The sequence below is a fragment of the Tauraco erythrolophus genome, chromosome 3, assembly GCF_009769465.1.
Source record: "Tauraco erythrolophus isolate bTauEry1 chromosome 3, bTauEry1.pri, whole genome shotgun sequence".
In the NCBI taxonomy this organism is placed as follows: Eukaryota; Metazoa; Chordata; class Aves; order Musophagiformes; family Musophagidae; genus Tauraco; species Tauraco erythrolophus.
Window position 1 is genome coordinate 6,265,451 of NC_141467.1, and position 20,984 is coordinate 6,286,434.

The 20,984-nt window shown below is 48.2% G+C and overlaps 1 protein-coding gene across 1 annotated transcript in view; it reads left to right on the plus strand.

The window, feature by feature from the left end:
• The window catches only part of BMP6 (bone morphogenetic protein 6), a 127,097-nt gene that overhangs the window by 21,549 nt on the left and 84,564 nt on the right, over positions 1-20,984 (plus strand). The window contains 1 exon segment of the mRNA XM_086608910.1: positions 8,152-8,873. Coding sequence (XP_086465036.1) covers positions 8,152-8,873 — 722 coding nt within the window.

Genomic DNA, 20,984 nt, shown 5'->3' on the forward strand with positions numbered 1-20,984 from the left:
GGCTTGAATTGAATATAATTAACTAAGGTATAGATCCTGCCTACAAAAGGTGGGTCATTTCCTCCTGGCTGTGGAAGATGCAATGGCATCCTTGGAGCCGCAGCCCAGGCTGGTGAGCAACAACTGGTGACCCTGACGTGATACATCTGAGAGACCCTGAGGACCTTGACTCCCTCGCCGGAGCCAGAGCCAAAAGAGCCGGAGCCAGAGCAAGAGTCCAGTAAAGCCACAAGCCCCGACATGATATTCACAGGAGGGAAGCGTGCTGGAGTTGGAATGAATGGACTGGGTCTCTGCTCACCGTAAAGCCTTCTTGAAAAAACCTTTGAAAACAAAAAACTGTAAAACAAAAAGGGGGAATTATGGCATCTTATTATTGTTACCCAGCTGGCTTGAATTGAATATAATTAACTAATTAACTAAGGTATAGACCCTGCCTACAACAGGTGGGCCATTGCCTCCTGGCTGCGGAAGACGCAACAGCATCCTTGGAGCCGCAGCCCAGGCTGGTGAGCAACAGGCTGGAGCGCGCAGTCAAGCTGCGTTACAGCCCCACCACGCAGAGCGGCCGTGTCCCAGCTGGCTTTCCCAGCTCCAGCATCGGCAGCCGCAACCTCTCAGCCTGCATCCCTGCGGGGCTCGGCCAGGTCTGGGCTGCCGGCATCCCACAGGACGGACGGAGGCTTCGGAGCTGGTGTGCGAGCTGGCCGAGACAGAAAATTTGAGCTCTGCCTTGGGCCAGCAATGTGACAAAGACAAGCCTTGCGTTGCTGGCGTGCCGTTGCTCTGGAAACTTGAGGCCTCCCATAAGCAATGCAATTACTAGCTGGTTATCACTTTTGCTTCACCAAGGAGTAGATTTTATTAATCTAGAGAAGGCTAAGAACACAGAAACAGATTTTTTTTTTTTTTTACAAGACTTCCTCCTAATAGCCTTTAAAGAAACCATATTTCTTTCTCTGTGATCGCTGTAGGACCTACCTCCAGAAGGCAAATGTGTAAAATCTTTTCTGTCAGCCTCTAAACATTTCCTGCAGAAAGAAAAATAGCCAATTCTTCTTCTGGGTTACCTCATCTTGAGCTGGCATGGAAACTTGTTTAGTGCACAGTAGCAGCTGCATCTCTTCAGCTTAAATTGATATATGACTGCCGCTCTACCTCAGCTCTCCTGACTTGTTAACAAAATTGTTATTGCAATGTGCGCCTCTTAAATCTAAACGTTAAATGATGTTTGGGAACAACTTATGTCCCCTTTCCTCCTGGTTGAAAACTCTGTTTCCTTAAGGAACTAACCCATGAGGCTCTTAGCCACGACAGTAAGGACAAGTGTTGAAAAATATCCTCTTTGAGGGATGAGGGAGTGTTTTGTTCCTGAAGTGTGAAAGAAAAGGCTCAGCTCTAAGACAATAGGGTTTTTTTTTTTTTTCGAGGTTGTTTTATGCTGCTACAGTTCTTAATGTCTAAAAACGCCTTTGTAGACTTGCTGCCCTGTGCAATGTCTTCTGAGACCTTACTTTTTCCTAAAATACCCGTGTTTGGGTTGGCACTGTATGAAGTGTCTTTTAAAGTGAATGTGAACGAAACCACGTTGTGTCTACTGGATGTCCATAAGCAGCAAAGAACAGTAGGAAATGGGCTTTATCCCCCAGAGCCCGAGGAGGCCACGAGGCAGAAAAACCCCTTAGTGGCAGCTCTGCCTCAAGAAGGGGGTATAGTGGCAGTGGAGAAGCCTCAGAGATGGCTCCAAAGATGGGAGAAGGCACCGAGCTGCCCTACCCAGGAAGGAGACATCCACCAGTGTCAGGGTGGGATGAGCGTGAGGCCGCTCGGCTTTCTGACATGAAACAGCTACTGAGCCTAAAGCAGCAGGGAACGGTCTCCAACATTTATTTTTAGAGGGTGATTAGTGAAGAGTTGCCCCTGTGTGCGAGTAGGTGAGGGAAAGGCAGCCGGAGTACAGCCGCCTCTACGACGGGACGCTGCTGGGAACGGCGTTTTGTGTTTTCAAACTTAAATAATCTGGCAGTCCCTGCTGTGGCCTCATGCTGCTTGGGTCTATCCCAATTTTATTGAAAAATGTTGTTGAAAAGACATATTTTGCACACTGGTCAGAGCAGACCTCGTCAGAGTTACTTTGAATAAGATTTCAGAACTTCCCCCCCCCCCCCCCCCCTTAGTTTTGTTCTCTCCAGGATATTTTCCAGTCCTATTCTGCAATATTTATTAGCAATCATAACAGCTGTACTATCCTTCATTATTATAATTGGTCTTGCATCTTTGTTTTTTTTCTGTTCCAAGGCAAAAGGTGACAACTAGGCTCAAAAGAGTATCTCAAAAATACCCTTTTCCCTTTGTCAATTAAAAAATGTGTAATATCTGGGGGAAAACACTTGAACTCCATCTTTATCACATTGAGACAAATTATTTCCCAGTTCTAGTAACTGGCTAATGCGGAGTCCTGCACTGTCTTGGGAGTCTTTCCCCTTTCAAGAAACCATGAAGAGTTAAAAGAGAAACCCAGGTGTGTCGGGCGTACAGCTTTATAATAGATAGATTGTGTGGCTTAAAATCTTCTTGAATCTGTGAAGCGTAACTCCCATTTGATAACACATGGCACGTTCTGAAGTTATAAATAGCATTTGAAACCATTAATGTTTTTCCAGCTTTCCCATTCTTTACTGAATTGCAATGGCTTTTACAAGCTCACGGAGCTCACCGTTGGAAATCCCCACTGGCACAAGGGCAGAAATGGCAGCTCCTACGAGCTTCGAAAGAGCTTCCAACGCTTGAAAGAGGGCCTTTCTGTTAATTTAGCCCCTGCTGCGTTTGCCAAGGTTTAAAGCTGAACTGTCCTAAAAGAAAAGCCTTCTGCTTCCGTGTGGCTCTACGAAAAAAGAACAAACATAAAATAATTGCTAACCAAAGAATGCAAGCCAGAGTTGGCGTTACTAATACATGTTTATTAATTTAAAGGTTTTGAACTTAAATCCAGATCAAATATTTGAAAATGGAGAGTTTGGAAAAGCTCTATGTATGGACACCCCTCTACATCTTCGTCCTTTCCCAACCTTAACCTGTCATACAGACATCTTGGCATTTATTCATTATACCTTTCATGAGCCTAAAGATGAGAATCTACCTCGTAAAACCACAGTCTTCCAGTTCATCCTTGCTTTACAAGCTACCCCGATCAGTGTTTAATTTTTTCTGCTCAGTACACCAGACTGTCTTTTGTACTGGTGTAATGGTTAACACAGCAGACGTAGGCATATCTGCGCAGCGGCAGAAGGTCTGATGGCAACACAGGTATGCCTGCGACCCGTCTTGCATGGATTACAGGATGCATCTTTGCTGCTGTTGTTACCAATGGGAGCTGTGTTGAGGCTAAGGGTAGACTCTAACCTCATGTTGACTAATATATTTCTACGTTTACTGACCTTTTGCTTAGGTTTTACATGTGGAATTTAGATTGATGTAACTGTCTTTCTAGTTTACTAAGTCTAGTTCACAGCCCGCACAGAGCAGATTTTGCTGTTTCCTTTTGATAGTCGATGATTTAATTTCCTTGGCTTTAAACAGGAAAAGCCTTACTAGCAAAAATAAAATGAAAAGCAAATACCATGAAAAGACTCAGAGAAAATACACTGATGATATGATATATTAATATTTACTTAATTGCTGCCATTTCAGGTCAGTTTCCCTTAATAGTTGATGCTGTTGAGTTCAAATAAACTTTGAGCTATAACTGTTCGCACATAAGTATATCCTTGATAGAGTGGAGATGGTGGCCAGGGTTGGAACAGAGTTGGAATTGTTTGTGAAATGCATACTGGGACTCACTTCACTTTTAACTGTTTGCCTTTGCCAGGATAGCAGTCCAGTCGTGTTGTTGAGTTAATATTTATAACCGTGTTTTAAAGTGTTCTGATCTGGGAAGTCATCACTGCGTATTTTTAGATGAGATTTCTGAGTAAAGAAAGTAGTGGTTTGGTACATGCAAATAAGATGATGTTACTATTTTTCAGCTGTCCCTACTTGCAGTGGAGAAAGTAAGTTCAGCGAGCAGAAGGAAAAATTTGAGCTTTCATAGCAAATACTGTTTTTAGCCTGCTTCGATCTTTGAACTAAGATTACACTCAACCGCTCTTTCCGCGTTTCACAAGCAGACCTTGGAAACCAGTACACTAAAATTAGGAGGCATGTTTGCATTTTCGACCTCTCCGAGTGCAGCACTGCAAACAGTCCGTTCCAGCTATGTCATTATTGTACAACATAGGGTTGGGGTTTTTTTAGAAAGAAAACGTCATTCTCACAGCTCTTTCACGTTGCTTTAAAAAAATACCTGCCTTTGCTTGGCTATATGAGTGCAAAGTCAGGAGCTGCCCTTACTGCAGCGTCCTTGCTGACCCCGAAAACACAGGAGCCTGGGTTTGTCGGAGACGCTTTGGCAACTGACAGTTCAGCTGGAAGGAAGGTGGGAATGAAAAGTTCTAGAAGTCACATGTCTTTTCTGTGTTCAGGAGGTAGAGAAGGGATCACTAGAATAGTACGAGTTCTATGGTATGTTTAAAAGCATACTACTAATCCTGAAGAAAAATTAAATTCAAGGTGTATCATTCTGCTAGAGCTGTGTAATCCTGGTACCTGGGAAGCTGTACAGCTGAGAGTAGTGACACAGCTTTTGCATATACCTCCTCAGGAATACAGATGAGATGGTGGATTTTAAGGCATAGTAATGGAACTTCTCTAATTTGTTGTTGTTGTTTTTTCATTCTGAAAGCTTCTAACCAAAGTTAAATTGCCTCTTTACTATTTCAGTGCTTCAGATGCCGGGAATTGCTCCTCACAACTTGTGCACAAAACAACCAAGAAATCTAATTTTCTTAAATAAGCGAGAGGAATGATTTGCTAAATGAAGACAACTGAAAACCCAACGAATCCTTTTCGACTCAAAACAGGTAGCCCAGCTTTTGAATTTCATCCAGCCTTGACACCGGCACTGCCAGAAGAAATTAACTGCTGTAGTTAATCCCTGCTGGCACCCCGCTGGCTCCCTTGGAGCAGGAGTCCTGTGGGGTACGGGCTCTGTTCATGGCCGCGTGTACAATTCCTTCCCCACGAAGCACTGAGCAGGTGCACGGTTTTGAATACAGGCTGAAGTTTGGCTTACGGGCAGAAAATTAAATAAGGATTTTTCTGGGGGAGGTAGGAGACCTCTTTGAATTATTAGGGATTTTATTTTTTTTTAAAAGAAAAAAGACGGTTTTATTGCTAACTTGCCAACGAGGGAAACTTCCAGGAGCAGACCCGAATTTCTCCACTTTGCCACCAGATGTCTGCCCTGAGCAGGGAAAGCTGATGAGCTGAAGGATACCCAGAAGCCTGGATCCACAGCAGTTTTGAAGATCTGACAGTGAAAGGAAAGTTTGAGTGAAAGTACATGTTACCACAGAGTTTTGGATGGCGGATGTGCTACGAAGGCTCCTTGGCAAGTGGAAAGTTCTGCCAGTAGCACGACAATATATGTTTAATTAACTCTTAAAACGCGCGTGTCAGCCCGCAGCAGTTGCCGAGTACGGAGCCTTTGCCTTCCTCCAGAGACGCAGGTATTCCGCTCTCCTCCGCAGTCTTACAATCCTTTGCAGAAACGTGCCCTGTCAGGTGGCAGGAACATCTGAAATGTGTTGCCGTAGGTGACCTCTGTAAGAAGACTTCATTCTTTCACCCCTCAGCGAGTTGCTGAGTGATGCAGTGACTTTCTCAGGTCTGATAACATTAGTCGAAACCCCCAGTAAAGCCCACACGTCTACCCGTGGGAGGCATTTCCAGGGATAAGTAGTGTACATCTCTGGGAAGCACTGCTGACAAAAGGGAGAGACGTAAGTTAAACATAACAGAAGGTGCAATGACTTCCTAAGGAGGGTATTTGCTTCCTAGCTCCACACAGGAACTTACCTTGGGAATAAGGTAACTTATCAGGGAAGTACTGGAAGGTGTCCCTGTCCCCAGATTGCATCAAACTCAGGTGCCCGAATGCTGCCAACTGTTATTACAGCTGCTATTCCTTGCAGTAGCCTCTATGCAAATGGCAGCGTTTCTAATATTTTTCTTTCGGAATAAAAACGTATAGGTGATACACATTTGAGCATCTGAGGAGCAGAAACGCCCAACAGCTGCCCTGGAGTTTAACACTATCTGTAAACGTGTGCCACCTCTGCCTGACTTCAAGAGGACCTGGAGACACTTTGGATGGAAGGGTTCAGTCTTCAGAGACAACCATCTAACGGGACACTTCCCTCTGTTGCTGTCAAAATGGGAAGCGGAGGCTACAAAGTTTTGCTGGAGACAGCGACATGAACTACATCCAAACAGGCTCAGAGACTGGGAAGCGAGTGGCACAGAAGCTGCTGCTCTCTTCCCTCCCCACCTGCGGGACAAATACCTGCCTGGGAAATCTCCCTCACTGACATCAGGGCTCCTGTGCTTCCTCCCAGTCTCCAAATGTCCCTCCTAAGGTGACTATAACAAACACCTCCCTGGTGAGCTGGGAGGGATGCAGGATAGCTTGTGCATCAGGCTCCCCTCCCAGGAGCCTGGGTTTTCCCGGTGGGATCCCACACCACCTCGCAGAAGGAGAGAGGTGTTGCTCACTTGTCTGGGAGCGAGCCCTCCTCTCCTCATTTAATCAAATCAGCCCAGTTCCTCTATGCTGAAAAAAGTGGATAAACGAATCAGCAGAACAAAAGTTTCCCTGGACATTGCCTTCCCCACTCCTTAGGGGATGACGCAGATCTCTTTTATGAAGGTAATGGGGTCCAGTATAGCAAAAGGAACCTTGGGTCCATGCTGTCACATGGACCCTCACTTGCAAATTCTCAGTATCTTCACAAACTGAAAAAATGGGGACAGTTGCAACTTCCATACTCTTCCCTCCAACTCCCATGATATCTATGCTCAATTTTCCTTAGAGATGCCTATTTTCCTTCCAAAACCATCTTTTCAATACCCAGTACTGCAGTGTTCCTTGACTGGTGATGCACTTAAAACACTCATCTTTAACCTTACTTTCAAGTAAATGAATCCTTGGTTTAACCTCCATTTCTGAAAATAACACATTCTGTCTTGAATATTCTCAGCTGTGTCTCTGAGAAACTGAATATGAGCTTATTGCCAGATCCTGATTCTAATAAAGCTAATGGAAATTTTGCCAGTGACTTCAAACGGTCCAGATACTACTCCCGGGGCCAACTCCTATGAAATTATCCCAGTTCAAACGCAGAGCAACTGCGCTGATTTCAGTGGAGCTAGCCTGGATTTACTCATCCAACCTGAGCAAGATCCATGAAGTCAGAGACCAGCATCGGCAACAGCTGCTTCTCGCTCAGCCTAACAGCCCCTTATTAGCGTGGTTTAGGTGGTTGGTTTTCCCCTTCCCTCTTTTATGAGGGAGTTGCAACCTTAGACCTTTACTGTGAGAGCGGGTATGTTCTTTTGGACCTGGATAACCTGTTTCACAGCGCACAGATGCAGACTGGTACCGCAACGACAAGGGCTGGGGGGCGATACCTGTGCCGAGCCGTTTACCAATGCTTTGTGCTCGGCTGTGCAAGGTATTCCAGAAAAAAACTGTAGGATGCTGTAACCCTTTAAAATTCACTGCGAGGCTTTTTCTGATTTAGAATAGGTCGCACTCCACTTATTTTCAGGACGAACAACCTACATCCTCTAAGGGCTGGGAGCAGGAGCGGTGGCCGAAATCCTTCTTTTAGAGAGAAACAAGCCAGCAGAGAGGCACGGCGAAGGCGGCCGGCGCTGTTATTACTTTGCGGAGCGCAGCAAACCGGCGACAACCGTCGGGGCCGGCGCTTCTTAACCTGCTCCGCCGCCCGCCCCCCTCCTCCTCCTCCCCGTCCGCCCGCCCCCGCGGGGCCGCGCTACCTGCGCCCTCGCCCGCTCCCCGCCCCGGAGGAGCGGCTGCCCGCCCCGCCGAGAGGCGGGCGCGCTGGTGATTTGCCTCTGCCGCCAGCAGCCCCGCTCCGGCCAGCCCGCGGGGACCGGGGCTGCAGCCGCAGGAGCAGCTCGCTCGCTCGCTCCCTGGCAGGGGGAAAAGTTTGCTGCTCTTCTCCTTCCTCCATCTCCCCCCACACGCAGACGCCCCCGGGCAGGGGCATGGCGAACTGAGCGGCTCGGCCGGGCCGGGGGCGGCCCCGCCGCACCTGAGCAGCGGCGGGGAGGGGTGGGGGGGGCTTGCACCGCGGTGCCCCGCGGGCGGCCATGCGCAGCGGCGGGGGCGAGCGCTGAGCCCCGCCGGCCCGGCTGCCCGCCGCCGGCCCAGGCGATAGCGGCCGCGGCGGGGCAGGGCTGGAGGGCGGCGAGGAGCCCCCGGGGAGAGGGGGAAGCGGGGAGCTCGCCTGCCTGCGCCCGGCCGAGCGCCATGCCGCGGCGGCTGGCCTGGCTCTGCTGCTGCTGGGCGCTGCTGAGCGGCGCCTGCCGCCCCGCCGAGCCCGCGCTGCCCGGCGAGGGCGGGGAGCCGCCGCCCGCCGCCGCCGCCGCCTCGGGCTTCCTCTACCGGCGGCTGAAGTCGCACGAGAAGCGGGAGATGCAGCGGGAGATCCTGTCGGTGCTGGGGCTGCCCCACCGCCCCCGGCCGCTGCCGCGGGAGCCGCCGGCCCCGCCGCCGGGGCGCCTGACGGCGGCGCCGCGCTTCATGCTGGACCTGTACCACGCCCTGGCCGAGGGCGCGGAGGGCAGCGCGGGCGCGGAGCGGGAGCGGAGCGGCCGCCCGCCGCCCCCCGCCCCGCTGCCGCTGCCCAGCTCGCAGGACAGCGCCTTCCTCAACGACGCCGACATGGTCATGAGCTTCGTCAACCTGGGTGAGTGCCGGGGCGCGGAGCCCACCCGCCCGTCCGGTCCGCGGAAGCTCCTTCGCCGGCGGGAGGGCGGCTGCGCCGCGGGGAGCGCGGCGGGTGGAGAGCGGCGGTCCGCGGGGTTCGTCCGACGGGACCCACCTCGGGCTGCGCGGGTTTTGGCAGCTGGCTTCAGCGGAGGGCAAAACCTCCCCTCCCTTTCGCGAAGGAAAAAAAAAAAAACAAACCTGTCCCGGAATGTAAAACGTGAGGGGGACAGAAAAGAAAAAATAATATATATATATATATATGCGTGTATTTTAATAGTCTTTAAACCCACCGTCCTGTGGCTCCCGGGCAGCAGAGGCGGGGCTGTGCCAGAGCGCGAGTTGTGTTCGATCACTCCGTGTAAGGTCCGGGAGGGCACAGATGCCTTTGGGGCTGGAGCAAAGTACGTCCCGTGCTGCTCCCCGGTGTCCCCCGTCTCCTTTTTTTCTTGTAGAGGGTGTGTGAGCTAGTGAGATGATGAATATGTGACTCCGTGTAGGATATTCTGGTGATGGAGCCAGGGAATGTGATAAATATCTGTATCACGTGGAAATCTTGGAATAGGTTCTGTTAGATGTCAACCTGCTCGTCAAACAAGTCGTGCTGTCGGCGTGTTACTGATGTGAAGGGCTCCGAGGTGGGCATTTCAGTGGGAAAGCCGTTAAGCTTTTTACTTGAAGGAGCCCTGAATACTACACTGCAATTATAAGGAAACTGTGTAATTAGATTCAGCCTAATGTGGAAAATGAAAATATTTCAGTTGGCAAATTGCAGTTTCTTTTTTAAGGGAATTCCTGTGAAGCTCGAGTGTCTTAGCTGGTCAGCTGAAAACTGTGTCTTTTCACTAATGCTTCCAGCGCTGCACGCCAGAGCGACGGCACCTGTGAGCAGCTTGCCTTGTTTAAAAAAAAAAAAAAAAAAAAAAGTTGTGTGTTTTCTCATCTAGAGCAGCGATATGTCACTGCAGCGGGAGATTTCTCTGAGCTTCCAGCACTGGTAGGTGTGCTCCATAGCTTCGTACCACGGGGTTTACGTTTAGAATGTGCTTAGCTCTAGTCTGCAGGGCTGGCTGGTTTTTGTACCTGGGGAATGACCCGTAGTGGATCAGAAGTGCTCCCCGTGTGCTGCCAGTGTTTGGTGAAGGATTTGTCTACGCTGAAATTGAGGTGACTGCAACTCCTGCAGGCACAGCTGACCTCTGTGGGGTATGTACATACAGCAGCGCAGAGCCGCATGGGCTCCGGGTACCGGATGTATAGCCGTCAGCGTCTCACCCTTTTTGTTTAAAATTAGCTTGGGGGTGTTTAGGTGGTGCTGCCATCTCAGAGCCCTGATGCTTTTGATTGAGACGCCCCACAACTGTCCATCAATGAAGCCAGTGTGGTCTGTGTCTAGCTCAGACCCTGAGACGTGGGAATATTGTATGGGTTTCGAGTCCAAAGGGCAGCTGCTTCTGTGTTCCCTTTTGCTGTGCTTCTCCTCTCCCAGCCCCCCCAACCCCCCTGTCCTTTGAATACGCAGAGCTGCTGCCGTTGTCTCTGTTCTTTGCCTTGGGGACTCTTAGGACCTGTACTTGGAGGTGGGAATTTAAGCAGCAGGGTGTTGGCTGTAGCTTTCCATAAGCAATCCCTGTAGCACGTTTTATTTAAAGGATGTGAAGCAAGGTGCTTGCAAGGGGCTGGGCAGTTCCCAGAGGAGCTGATTTCAGGAAGAAAAGTGAGCTCATGGTGTTTCAGAAGGTGTTCAGCACCCTGCTTTATAAAGCACTGGGTCAGCGGTAGTTCAGTAGACCTGAAAGTATTTGTTTCTTTTGCAAATAAAAAAAAGCATTTGTGTGATTAAAATCAGTTCTGATAATTTGGATCTAGACACTTGTGTAACAACAAGGAAAATTATTCATGTAATGTAGTAAAATAGCGCAATTGAAATGCTAGTTATGAGTCTCAGGAAGTATGAATCAACTGCAGAAATTTCTCATCGACTTCCAAGTTCCGAGTCATAAGCCATAGTGTCATTTAACGTGATTGTTTGTTACCAGAGGGTTGGCAAATCGACAGCCTGAGACCGAACAGCTGTTCGGCTGTTTTCTGTAGCTCCTCTGGCATGGCAGGGATTTTTGGGGGGGTCTTTCCCATGTGTGTTGGTGTTTACTTTCCCACTAAATGATAATTCGTGCCAGAAAACTAGAGGAAGCCTAAGGTTGTATTGCAATATAGAAACCGAAGGTGTGGTGGGAGAAGGTCATCCTGCAATCTGTCAAAGGGTTTTATCGGCTGTAGTCTAGAAAATGCAGCAAAAGATGGTGGGATCGCAGCAGGAGGGAAAGACTTCCTGACCTTAAGGACACTGACTATTCCAGTGAAGTGGATGCCAAGCAACCCTGAAAAACCACAGCTGGAGTCTCCTTGTAAGCAGACACTGCCAGAATTATTTTATTTGGGGTTTTCTTCATGTGATCAGACCTATAACAGCTTCTGCTTGCTTAAAATCGGCTTCTAAAGAGCTTTGTTGGTGTTCAACCTTAAAGACTTGTCTTTCCATTACTGAAGGGGCATCTACCAAAGAGATGTGAGAGGCCCTTGCTGTTCTCCTAGGATCAGGGCTGTATGGTATTACATGGGTATACCTGGTGCAGGTTGCCTTGAAGACGTGTGCATCGGCGTGGGTGGCCACAGTGACCTGCCTTCAGGTGCTGACATTGCTTCTGCTGCAGCCTGGAACCAGACAACCATCTGACGATGCATCTCGTTGTGCTGGAGAGTCGTCATCTAGGTCAGCTGTGTGGAGAGGTCCTGCTTTGTTGTGAAAGTTTGCAGGTGTTGATGGTCTTCTAAAAGTGCGTTTAATTATTCCAGCCTTGTGGCCCAAAAAGAGTCAGTAGCTTGTGGTCACTGCTGATTTTAAATGTGCAATGCTCCAGCCCTTCCTGACCAACATACATGTTCCTTCAGGGGATACAGCAGATGCGTTTTCTGTCTGGGGACAGAAATGTTTCTGTATGCATTCAGGGTACAAGTCCTCCTTGTCGGGGGCTTGCGAAGCTGAGGGACTTGGGTGAGATCTTGGATTATTCAGGCAGCGCAGGCTTGTCGCATGCTCAAAGATGATGTCCTGGGACACAGGGTTTTGTGTGTTTGTTGTTGTTTTTTTTTTAAAAAGAAAAAAAGAAGGCACAGAGCCATGGAGGTTCTCCAGATGCAGGGATTTGCTGTCTTACAGGGAGGACAAGAAACATCAGTCTTCAAAATGTAGCGTCTGGGATTTATCTTGCCTACCTGGTGATGTCTGCACTGTTGTATGGACTTGCAAGGTGTGGGCAATGATGCCCAGAGGGGCTGACTGTAGGGGAACTTTGAGTGTCCAGGGTTTCTGGGAGGTGCTTAGCACTTTATTTTATAATGCACCTGCAGAGCTGTGTCAGAGAGTAGAAATAAGTGTTTGTTCCCATTAGAAGTAAAACCACACATAAGATATAAACCAGTTCAGATAATTTAGATAATAGATTTCATTTATCAGGTTACATACTAAAAAATAATTTGTCAGAAAATACCATCTACCCTCGGTAAACCTGGTCTCTATTTTGGGAAGGTGATCCTAAAAATACCTATTTCAGGCATTTTCACTTGGATGAAGCACCCGAAAAGAGCCTGTTTATTTCAGTTTCCCACGTAGGAAGTCTGGCTATCTCGTGCAGATGGAAACTTCTGGGTTTTAGATCTCTCTATTTGGGATTTATCAGCCTGAGCAGGGTACCCACCTTCTTTGCCAAGGGAACGGCTGTACAGCGGGGTCGTAGTGCCAAGGGGGTGGGGGTGTTGTGGGCAAACAGGTGTCCTCATGAAACTGTTCAGCTCCTCTTTGGGAGCATCCTTGGTATAAATGTAGCACTGGTGTGTCTTGACATGGTGCTGTTGGGAAAATGACATCTCTTAGCGTTTCCTGTTTGACTAACGTACCTTCATCGTGGCACCACGTAGGGTTATCTCCTCTTTGTCCTCACAGAACAACCTGGGGTTGGTATGGAGATCCTTCTCTGAAGCAGTGATGCTGGACGGATAGCATCTGCACCGAGGAGGAAAAAGCCACGTGCTTCCCACAAGAAAAAACAAGGAATCCAGTGACTGTCTTTGTGGGTTTCTGCTATGACCCACATCTGGAGCTGTTGACAGCTGGATAGCTGTGCAGAAAAAGTCTGATCCCATCAAACCCTCCAGGGATAAAGACCATAAAAAGTGTGCTTTTGGGGTGTGGTGCCTGGTTATCCACAGTGTCCTGGCTTTTTGTTGCAGACTAACAGCATGGATTCACTGTACTTTTCATGGATTTTCATGGATTTACTCTGTACTTTTGGAGAGGGGGTTTTCCCCTTTGTCACAAGGCACACAGGTGTCTTGGGAAGGCTTCAGGTGGAAGGGTGAGGGGAAACCCAGCTGTTTGCCAGGCAGTCCTGTAGGCAGCCCTGAAGTTCTTCCACCTGATTTGAGTTGGGACCATGGTGAAAAGCCTCTCCCATTTTTGAATTCCCAAAACCCAGGCAATCCCTGTCTCCCCTGGAAGACTTCAAGTGTCTGCTGGGGCAAGGGAGCTGCTCGGAGGTCAGTGTAGGGCTTGCTGTACAAATGCTCTCTCTCTTCCCTTGCCTATAAAGCAGTGACTTACGGATTCAATGTCTTCCAAACAGGCTTTTCATCTTTTTGGCAGCCATCACCTACCAGATTTCCTTCTAGGAATGATCTTGCACAAATCCATGGCAAGCACTTAGGTGCAAGCAACATGCCTTTGCTCCGCTTTGGCTTTTCACAGGAAGGAAGCGATGCTCCAGCTTCCCCACCTGTGCGTCTAAAGCAGGTGAATTTTTTTCATCAGAAGCTTTTGGTCAGCCCACCTGTCTTTTGCTGGTATCATGCTTGATGTCAGGGGATATGAAATTAGGCAACCAAGATGTATCAGGGGCGTTGCGTGATTGTATTGACAGCACCGTACCATTCATGCTGTCATCCCATCTGTTTGTACTCTTGGCCACATGTTGTAAAGGTCAAGACACCGACTCACAGGGAATAACTGGAGTGTGTGATGCTGTGGATCTGGCTGTGCTGCCAGCTGGCTGTGTACAGCCTCGCGCTCTCGGCATGCGAGCAGCATCCTCCACGTGCAGGCCAGTATTAGAAATCACGAAGCTGATGATGGGAACGAGTTTACTGACTTCTGCCAAAACTTGTATACCGAGTTCAGATGCCAAGACAGATCCCCGGTGTTGGAGAGCAGCCTTACGTTTGCTGTTCAACTGATGCAGCTTGAGGTCCTCGTTTATGTCATCTCCTCGAAGCAGTCGTTGTTGACGAGCTGCCTGCTCGCGCGCAGCTGACTGACGACACGATTAAAGAATAGGCAAATGGTCCGCTGTGGTCCTTCGGTTGCAGTCTGCCTGGCATTGCTTATGGAAGTTCTCAGCTTCTCCAGACTCTGAGGGGCTACAGCCATCCCTCTGCCACTGGCCAGGAGCTCTGGAAGATGTGTGGCTCCTGCAGAAGCTGCTGTTCAAAATGTGCACTGTTGAAATGAGCAGAGGGTCGCGTTTGTGTAAGCGGTTTATCCAGGTCTAAGTGTCATCCGGACTAAGCTGCTGGAACCAGACTGTGTGGCAGTAGCAGGACTGCTCTCTGTCTTGTGGAAGCTTTTCAGAGCTTCAAAATTTACACTGTCTTAAATTTGGGTGAAATGGGGAAGTCTCACTTAAAGCAACAACAACAAAAAGTGATTGTTATTGGAAAAAGTTAGTATTGCCAAAGCGGTCTTGATTGATGTGAGTTAAATTTTACAGGTATAAATAACTAAAAAGTTACTTTTTGATATACAAACCCAGGTGTGCGTTTTGTTTGTTTGGTGTGTTTTGGGTTTTTTTTTTGTAAATACAAATGCAGCACTTCCTAGTTCTCCTCAAAGCTGAAACCAAACAGGTTTTCTTCTGCAGTTTTCTTCCAGCTGAACGTGGCTTCATCAGAAAATCCCTTGGGCAGCTCTGTCACGGATGTCTTGCTCTGAGCTCTGGCAGGGACTTCTTGCTGTTGCCTTGTGCCTCTGCCGAGGAGCCGCGGGTCCTTGCCTGGTCTAGCCTGGCGCGTCGCGACAGTGATGCTCTCTTGTAGTTTTAAATATAAACTTTTAAGTGGTGTTTGTGATTTAGGAGGAAGGAAGGCGGTGTTTAGACTTTCCATGCCACGGAGGCATGATTCTTTTTAAGCCATCTTGCATCATTGCTAATTTGGGGGGGTTTAGAGGAAGGTACGAGTTACTTGGGACATAAACAGTCCCGTTGTGTGTTTCTGCTGTACCCCAGCAGATACACAGTAATGCTCTTAAGCACAGTCCACCTACTACCACACGACATCCTTGTCTCTAAACTGGAAAGACATGGTCTTGATGGATGGACCACTCGGTGGATAAGGAATTGGCTGGATGGTCGCTCTCAAAGAGTTGTGGTCAACAGTTCAGTGTCCACGTGGAGGCCTGTGACGAGTGGTGTTCCTCAGAGTCGGTACTGGGACCAGTGCTATTTAACATCTTTGTTGGAGACATGGACAGTGGGATTGAGTGCACCCTCAGCAAGTTTGCAGATGACACCAAGTTGTGTGGTGTTGTGGACACGCTGGAGGGAAGGGATGCCATCCAGAGGGACCTTGACAGGCTGGAGAGATGGGCCTGTGAGAACCTCATGAAGTTCAACAAGGCCAAGTGCAAGGTCCTGCATGTGGGTCGGGGCAATCCCAAGCACAAGTACAGGCTGGGCGGAGAATGGATTGAGAGCAGCCCTGAGGAAAAGGACTTGGGAGTGCTGGTGGATGAGAAGCTCAACATGAGCCAGCAATGTGCGCTGGCAGCCCAGAAAGCCAACCGTATCCTGGGCTGTATCAAAAGGAGCGTGGCCAGCAGGTCGAGGGAAGTGATTCTGCCCCTCTACTCTGCTCTCGTGAGACCCCACCTGGAATACTGCGTTCAGCTCTGAAGTCCCCAACACAAGAAGGACATGGAGCTACTGAAACGAGTCCAGAAGAGGGCCACGAAGATGATCAGAGGGCTGGAGCACCTCTGCTATGAAGACAGGCTGAGAGAGTTGGGGCTGTTCAGCCTGGAGAAGAGGAGGCTCTGGGGTGATCTTATAGCAGCTTTCCAGTACCTAAAGGGGGCCTACAGGAAAGCTGGAGAGGGACTTTTTACAGGGGCGTGTAGTGATAGGACAAGGGGCAACGGATTTAAACTGAAAGAGGGGAGATTTAGATTAGATATAAGAAAGAAATTCTTTACATTGAGGGTGGTGAGGTACTGGAACAGGTTGCCCAGAGAAGTTGTAGATGCCCCATCTCTGGCAGTGTTCAAGGCCAGGTTGGATGAGGCTTTGGGCAACCTGGTGTAGTGGAGGATTTCCCTGCCCATGGCAGGGGGGTTGGAACTAGATGATCTTTGAGGTCCCTTCCAACCCTAACCATTCTATGATTCTATGATACTAATCATTTAGTGTTTCCGTTTGACCATTTCTGTAGTGACGTGGAACAGAGTGCAAACAGTATCACCTGGATGGAAAAAGGGCTCGTGGCTGGGAGATTCCCATTTGTTTTAGCAGACATCGGACTCCAGAGCCTGGGAGGCTGAGGTTAAGGACCAAAAAGTCTTCCTCCGAGCACCCGATTATTGGAGGGTGGTGTTAGGACACACCTAGGTTCCATGTTTGATAGGGTAATGGTTTTAAACTGAAAGAGGGTAGATTTAGATTGGATGTAAGGAAGAGACTTGTTATGCCGAGAATGGTAAGGAATAGGTTTCCCAGAGAAGCTGTCGATGCCCCGTTGTTGGAGGTTCACAAAGGCAGGTTGGATGGTGCTCTCAACAACCTGATCTAGCAAAAGATGTCCTAGCCCAAGGCAGGGGCATTGGTCTAGATGGTCTTTGAGAGTCCCTTCCAGCCAAACCATCTGTGATTCTAAGTGTGGAGAGTGCATTTGGGACTGGGATTCTCCAGCTGTGACACGCCATGGGTGAGGGGATGTGCATGAGAACCGGTCAGTGGATTGTGTCTTTCCACCTTTTTCCCAGTGGTGGCTGGCAGAGGAGGAGGAGCGGTGCCTCCCGCCAGCTCCTGCAGCAGGGGTGGCCGGTGCTGGGACCCCAAAGAGGCGCCCGCTCCCCGGGGAGCCCTGCAGCCCCGTGCTTTACACCTGGGACAGGTTCCCAAGGGGGTGGCTTTGGGAAGAACACGGGACTGCAGCTGCTGCAGGGCTGTTGCAGGAGAGAAAAGCTTAACTAAAGAACCTGAGCCCTGATGGGATTGCAGGGGTGTTTAATACATTGTACTAGACTTTGATTTTGTAAAAAAATTCATGCTATGGATTGGGGTTGGTATTTCCTGAACTTCCAGTTACTTAGGGTCCCAGGCTAAGAAACAGGCTTGTAGGATTGGGTGGATTTTTGGGGTGGTTTTTTTTTGTCTGATTGGTTTTGGTTTTTTTGGTGATGGCAGGAGATATTTTTTTGTTTTGTTAAGGGGATAAAGATTTTGACAGCACTGCCTGCAGCTCTTTTTATTTTACATTGCAGTGCTCATCATAGCACAATGACAGGATTGAATCAGTGGTAGCAACAGTGGGAACTTTTGGCAAAAAAGGATAATGTAGACAGAGCCGAAGTGTTCTGCTAACTAAAACAGTAGCTGTATTTTCAGAGAGCTAGACATGACTGTTTTGATCCAATGTGGTGTTAATCACAAGAATACATAACTGCTTTCCTACGAACTTTCCCCTTAAAAATATCCAATGATATCACCTGATGTTTTGCGTGAACGTTCAGTTTAGAACAGCTGGCTCCATATAAACTTGGAATATTCATAGGTCAAATATTAGTGTATAAATAAAAACATTTTGAAAATGAAAACAGAAGCACACAGTATTTGAAATATACTCAGCACGCAGATGTACTTCATGGCTTGAATAGCCTTACAAATTAATCAAGACAGTGTTAACACTTGTTCCGAAGAAGTCAAATTTCCCAATAATAAATGAGAAAGTGTTTTTCAAACAGTATCCCAAAGATGTGTTATTCCATGTATTTTAATGGCCGTTTGCAGTACGAGAGATGTGTGATCAGCTGTTTGAAGCACCCTCGCAAATAAGATGTGTTTGATCAAACCAGCATCTTACTGGTGGCAAATGGAGAGCCACAATTTCTTTTACCCAGTGCAGGCTGTAAATGATGCCGTATTTAAATCGTGCATACAAGCGTTCACGGTGAGGCGTACGGCTGCACGCAGGCGCGGACGCAGGGTTCTTATCTTGTCGTTTACTGCGTCGTGTTTGCGTGGCGCGTGCCGTTAGGGTGTTAGGCACGCTGTTTGTACAGGGGCTGAGGGGTGACATAATGTCTGTTGAAGCACAGGCGTTCAGCTCCACACCAGGCAACAAGGAGCATTCAAAAAAATGAGAACAGATTAGAGCTTGTGGGCAGGTTGTGACAGTCGCACCCGTAAGCCAAGACGTGTCGGAGGGAGGGAAGGGTCTGTAGTTTTGGTGTGAGAGAGGTGCCTTCTTGTACCCTTGTGTCTCCTGGGCTTTCCAGACCGTTTGAGAGAGAAATCCGGGAGAGTAAAGCTGTAAGCAATCAATCCCGGTCCTCCTACAAGGAATAAAATTGTCCAAATGAGTTTGAAAAAATGTTGAACGGTAACAAGCAAGTAAAAGATGCAAAAGCCTTGCCTGCCTCTGGCTTTATAAGCTCTGTAATGCAAGTTGTTTGGGCATGAACACTTACTGCAGCCTAACTTCTGTATTTTTCAAACTGCGTTAAAAGTATCTGGAATAAGGCTCTGTATCGGGGAGTCAAAAAGTGGTGGGAGCTTTTATTCCATGTGTCGCAGAGGGGCAAGCTCCCTCTGGCTGAATCCAGACGAGCAGAGGTCGAAGAAGCAGTCTTTAATTGCTGGATGTTCTGCAGGAAAAAAAGGAGGAAGTGTTTTCTCCGTCACTTATCCTGGGTTTCCCATTCACGTTTCCGCTCTTCTTATGCGCACGCCGGTGGCATGGTGCATCTCAGCCCTGGTAAACACACTTCTTGGTGCCTGATAAGCTTTCAGTGTTTGTGTGTGTTCATCATGATGCCAAGTTCAGTTCCTCAATGTGTCCATGTGCAAGCAGTGAGAGGCTTCTCCGCGGACCCGGTCCTGACCTTTGTTGCCTTATCGGGGTGAGATGCGGGGTCCTGTTTTGCAGAGGGGTCTACGAGCAGGCACCGTTGTGCACCCAGTCCTCACTGGTGTATGGAGCTTTAGGGATCAAAATCATCTCTGGCATCTGCCCAGTGGTCAGCAAGGGATGCTGAGCAGAGAGATACAAAGCTGGGCTTTTAAAATATCGAAAGTAGTAGAAAATTCTGAATCCCGGTTACATACGTAAGTGAGAGAAGATGTGTGCTTATTTTTAAGTATCAAGTTTATGATGAACTGATGGGATCAATTTGAGAGTGGTCCTGGTTATTAAATCTGCTTTTCTCACTGCAATGTGCATCTAGACTGTGCACAATTTTGATGCAAAATAGTAGTAGCGTAGTTCTAAAATTTAAGCCTGGTATGAAATTGGTGTTTGAATATCTACACAAAGATTTTATCTGCAAGAACAGGATCCAGGTGCTCAACTTAAACGATGAAGCTTGGAGAAGAAGCTCTTCATTTTAGAGAAGCAGCAGTCTCTCTTGCCCACAAACCATCATCCTGAGACCGCATTTCAAGCATGCAGACCCTTTTGCTTAATTATTGTAACATCAAACGTCTTCGACATGAAAGGGACCAAGCAGTGGCTATGCAAGATAATGACTTGTTTATAAAAATAATTTAAACAGCATATGAAAAGGATAAACATGCGTGTCCTGCCAAAATTCACTGTATGTTCTGCAGGCTTTGGTGACTGTGAATCTCTTGGCTTGCCCTTTCAATTTATTTTTTTTTAAACCCACAAAGCAAAAAAGGCAGAGGGGGAAGGGAGTGAAGAAAAAAGGGAGAGGTAAAAAAAAAAGTTCTCATATTTAAGGAAGTTCCAGCTTACTATGCTATGGAAGAGAGCTGGGGAGAAAATATGTTTGTTTAACACACTGCAAGAGAGATTTTCACTTTTGAGATGTCTGTGTCTTGTCTCTTGCATGTGGTAGTTTTTACACTTTAATGATTTTAGCAGCCATGCTGTCCAAAAATATTCCATTCTGCGGGATGTGTAATGCTCGTTACTCACTAGACAATGTAAGGATGCTGCTCTGTCTCTTATCCGGGACCTGAAAACACTCCATAAGTGTTGAAGTCTCACAGTGTGCTCTGACAAACGTAAATTGCTATTATACTCATTTTCCAAATGGCTAAGCTGAGGCTCGGAGGGCACGACTGGACAGGGGCTGTGATGAGGTCCCTGAAATTCTTGCTTCCCGTCCTGCGATTTAACTGCGAAACCACGCGCCACGTTGCCGTCCTGGCAGGTGCCCAAGTGGCTCGTGGAGTCAGTGGAACAGTAGGATGTTGTTCAGTGAAACCCATCCTTTAGGCTTCAGGTCGCAACGTCGGTCAGCTGGAGAGCTCCGTTAGGGACCCGGCTCTTCAGACGTGCTTGCAAACAGCTCAACATGGGTAACACCTCTGGTCTTCGTGAGTGCTGCCTGAACACGAATATTCACCAGACATCTGTTTGTATATGATACCTGCTATTTGCCCTAAGCAATGGCTTTTGCAAGACAGCAGCTCTTCCTTTTGGGTCTCTGACCGAAGGGCGTAGGAGATGCCTGGGTGCAGTGGGTGGTAGCATGAGCGTGTGGGCAGGCTCTGTCGAAGCGCAGCTGTCATACCTGGACATAAGCTGACATCCATGAGGAGCTGAATAGGAAAAATTAAAGCAGTCACAGGCGAGAATGTTTTTCTCTTGAAACTATTGGAGAGCCTAGTAAAGGTTTGGTTGACTTTTGGTGACCTCCGTGGTAACGGTAATGCCCGTGCTGCAGGGTGGTAATGCCTTTTGGTGATGTCCATGCTGCAGGGGAGCTAATAGCTATGATGCTTTTCTGAGTTAACTG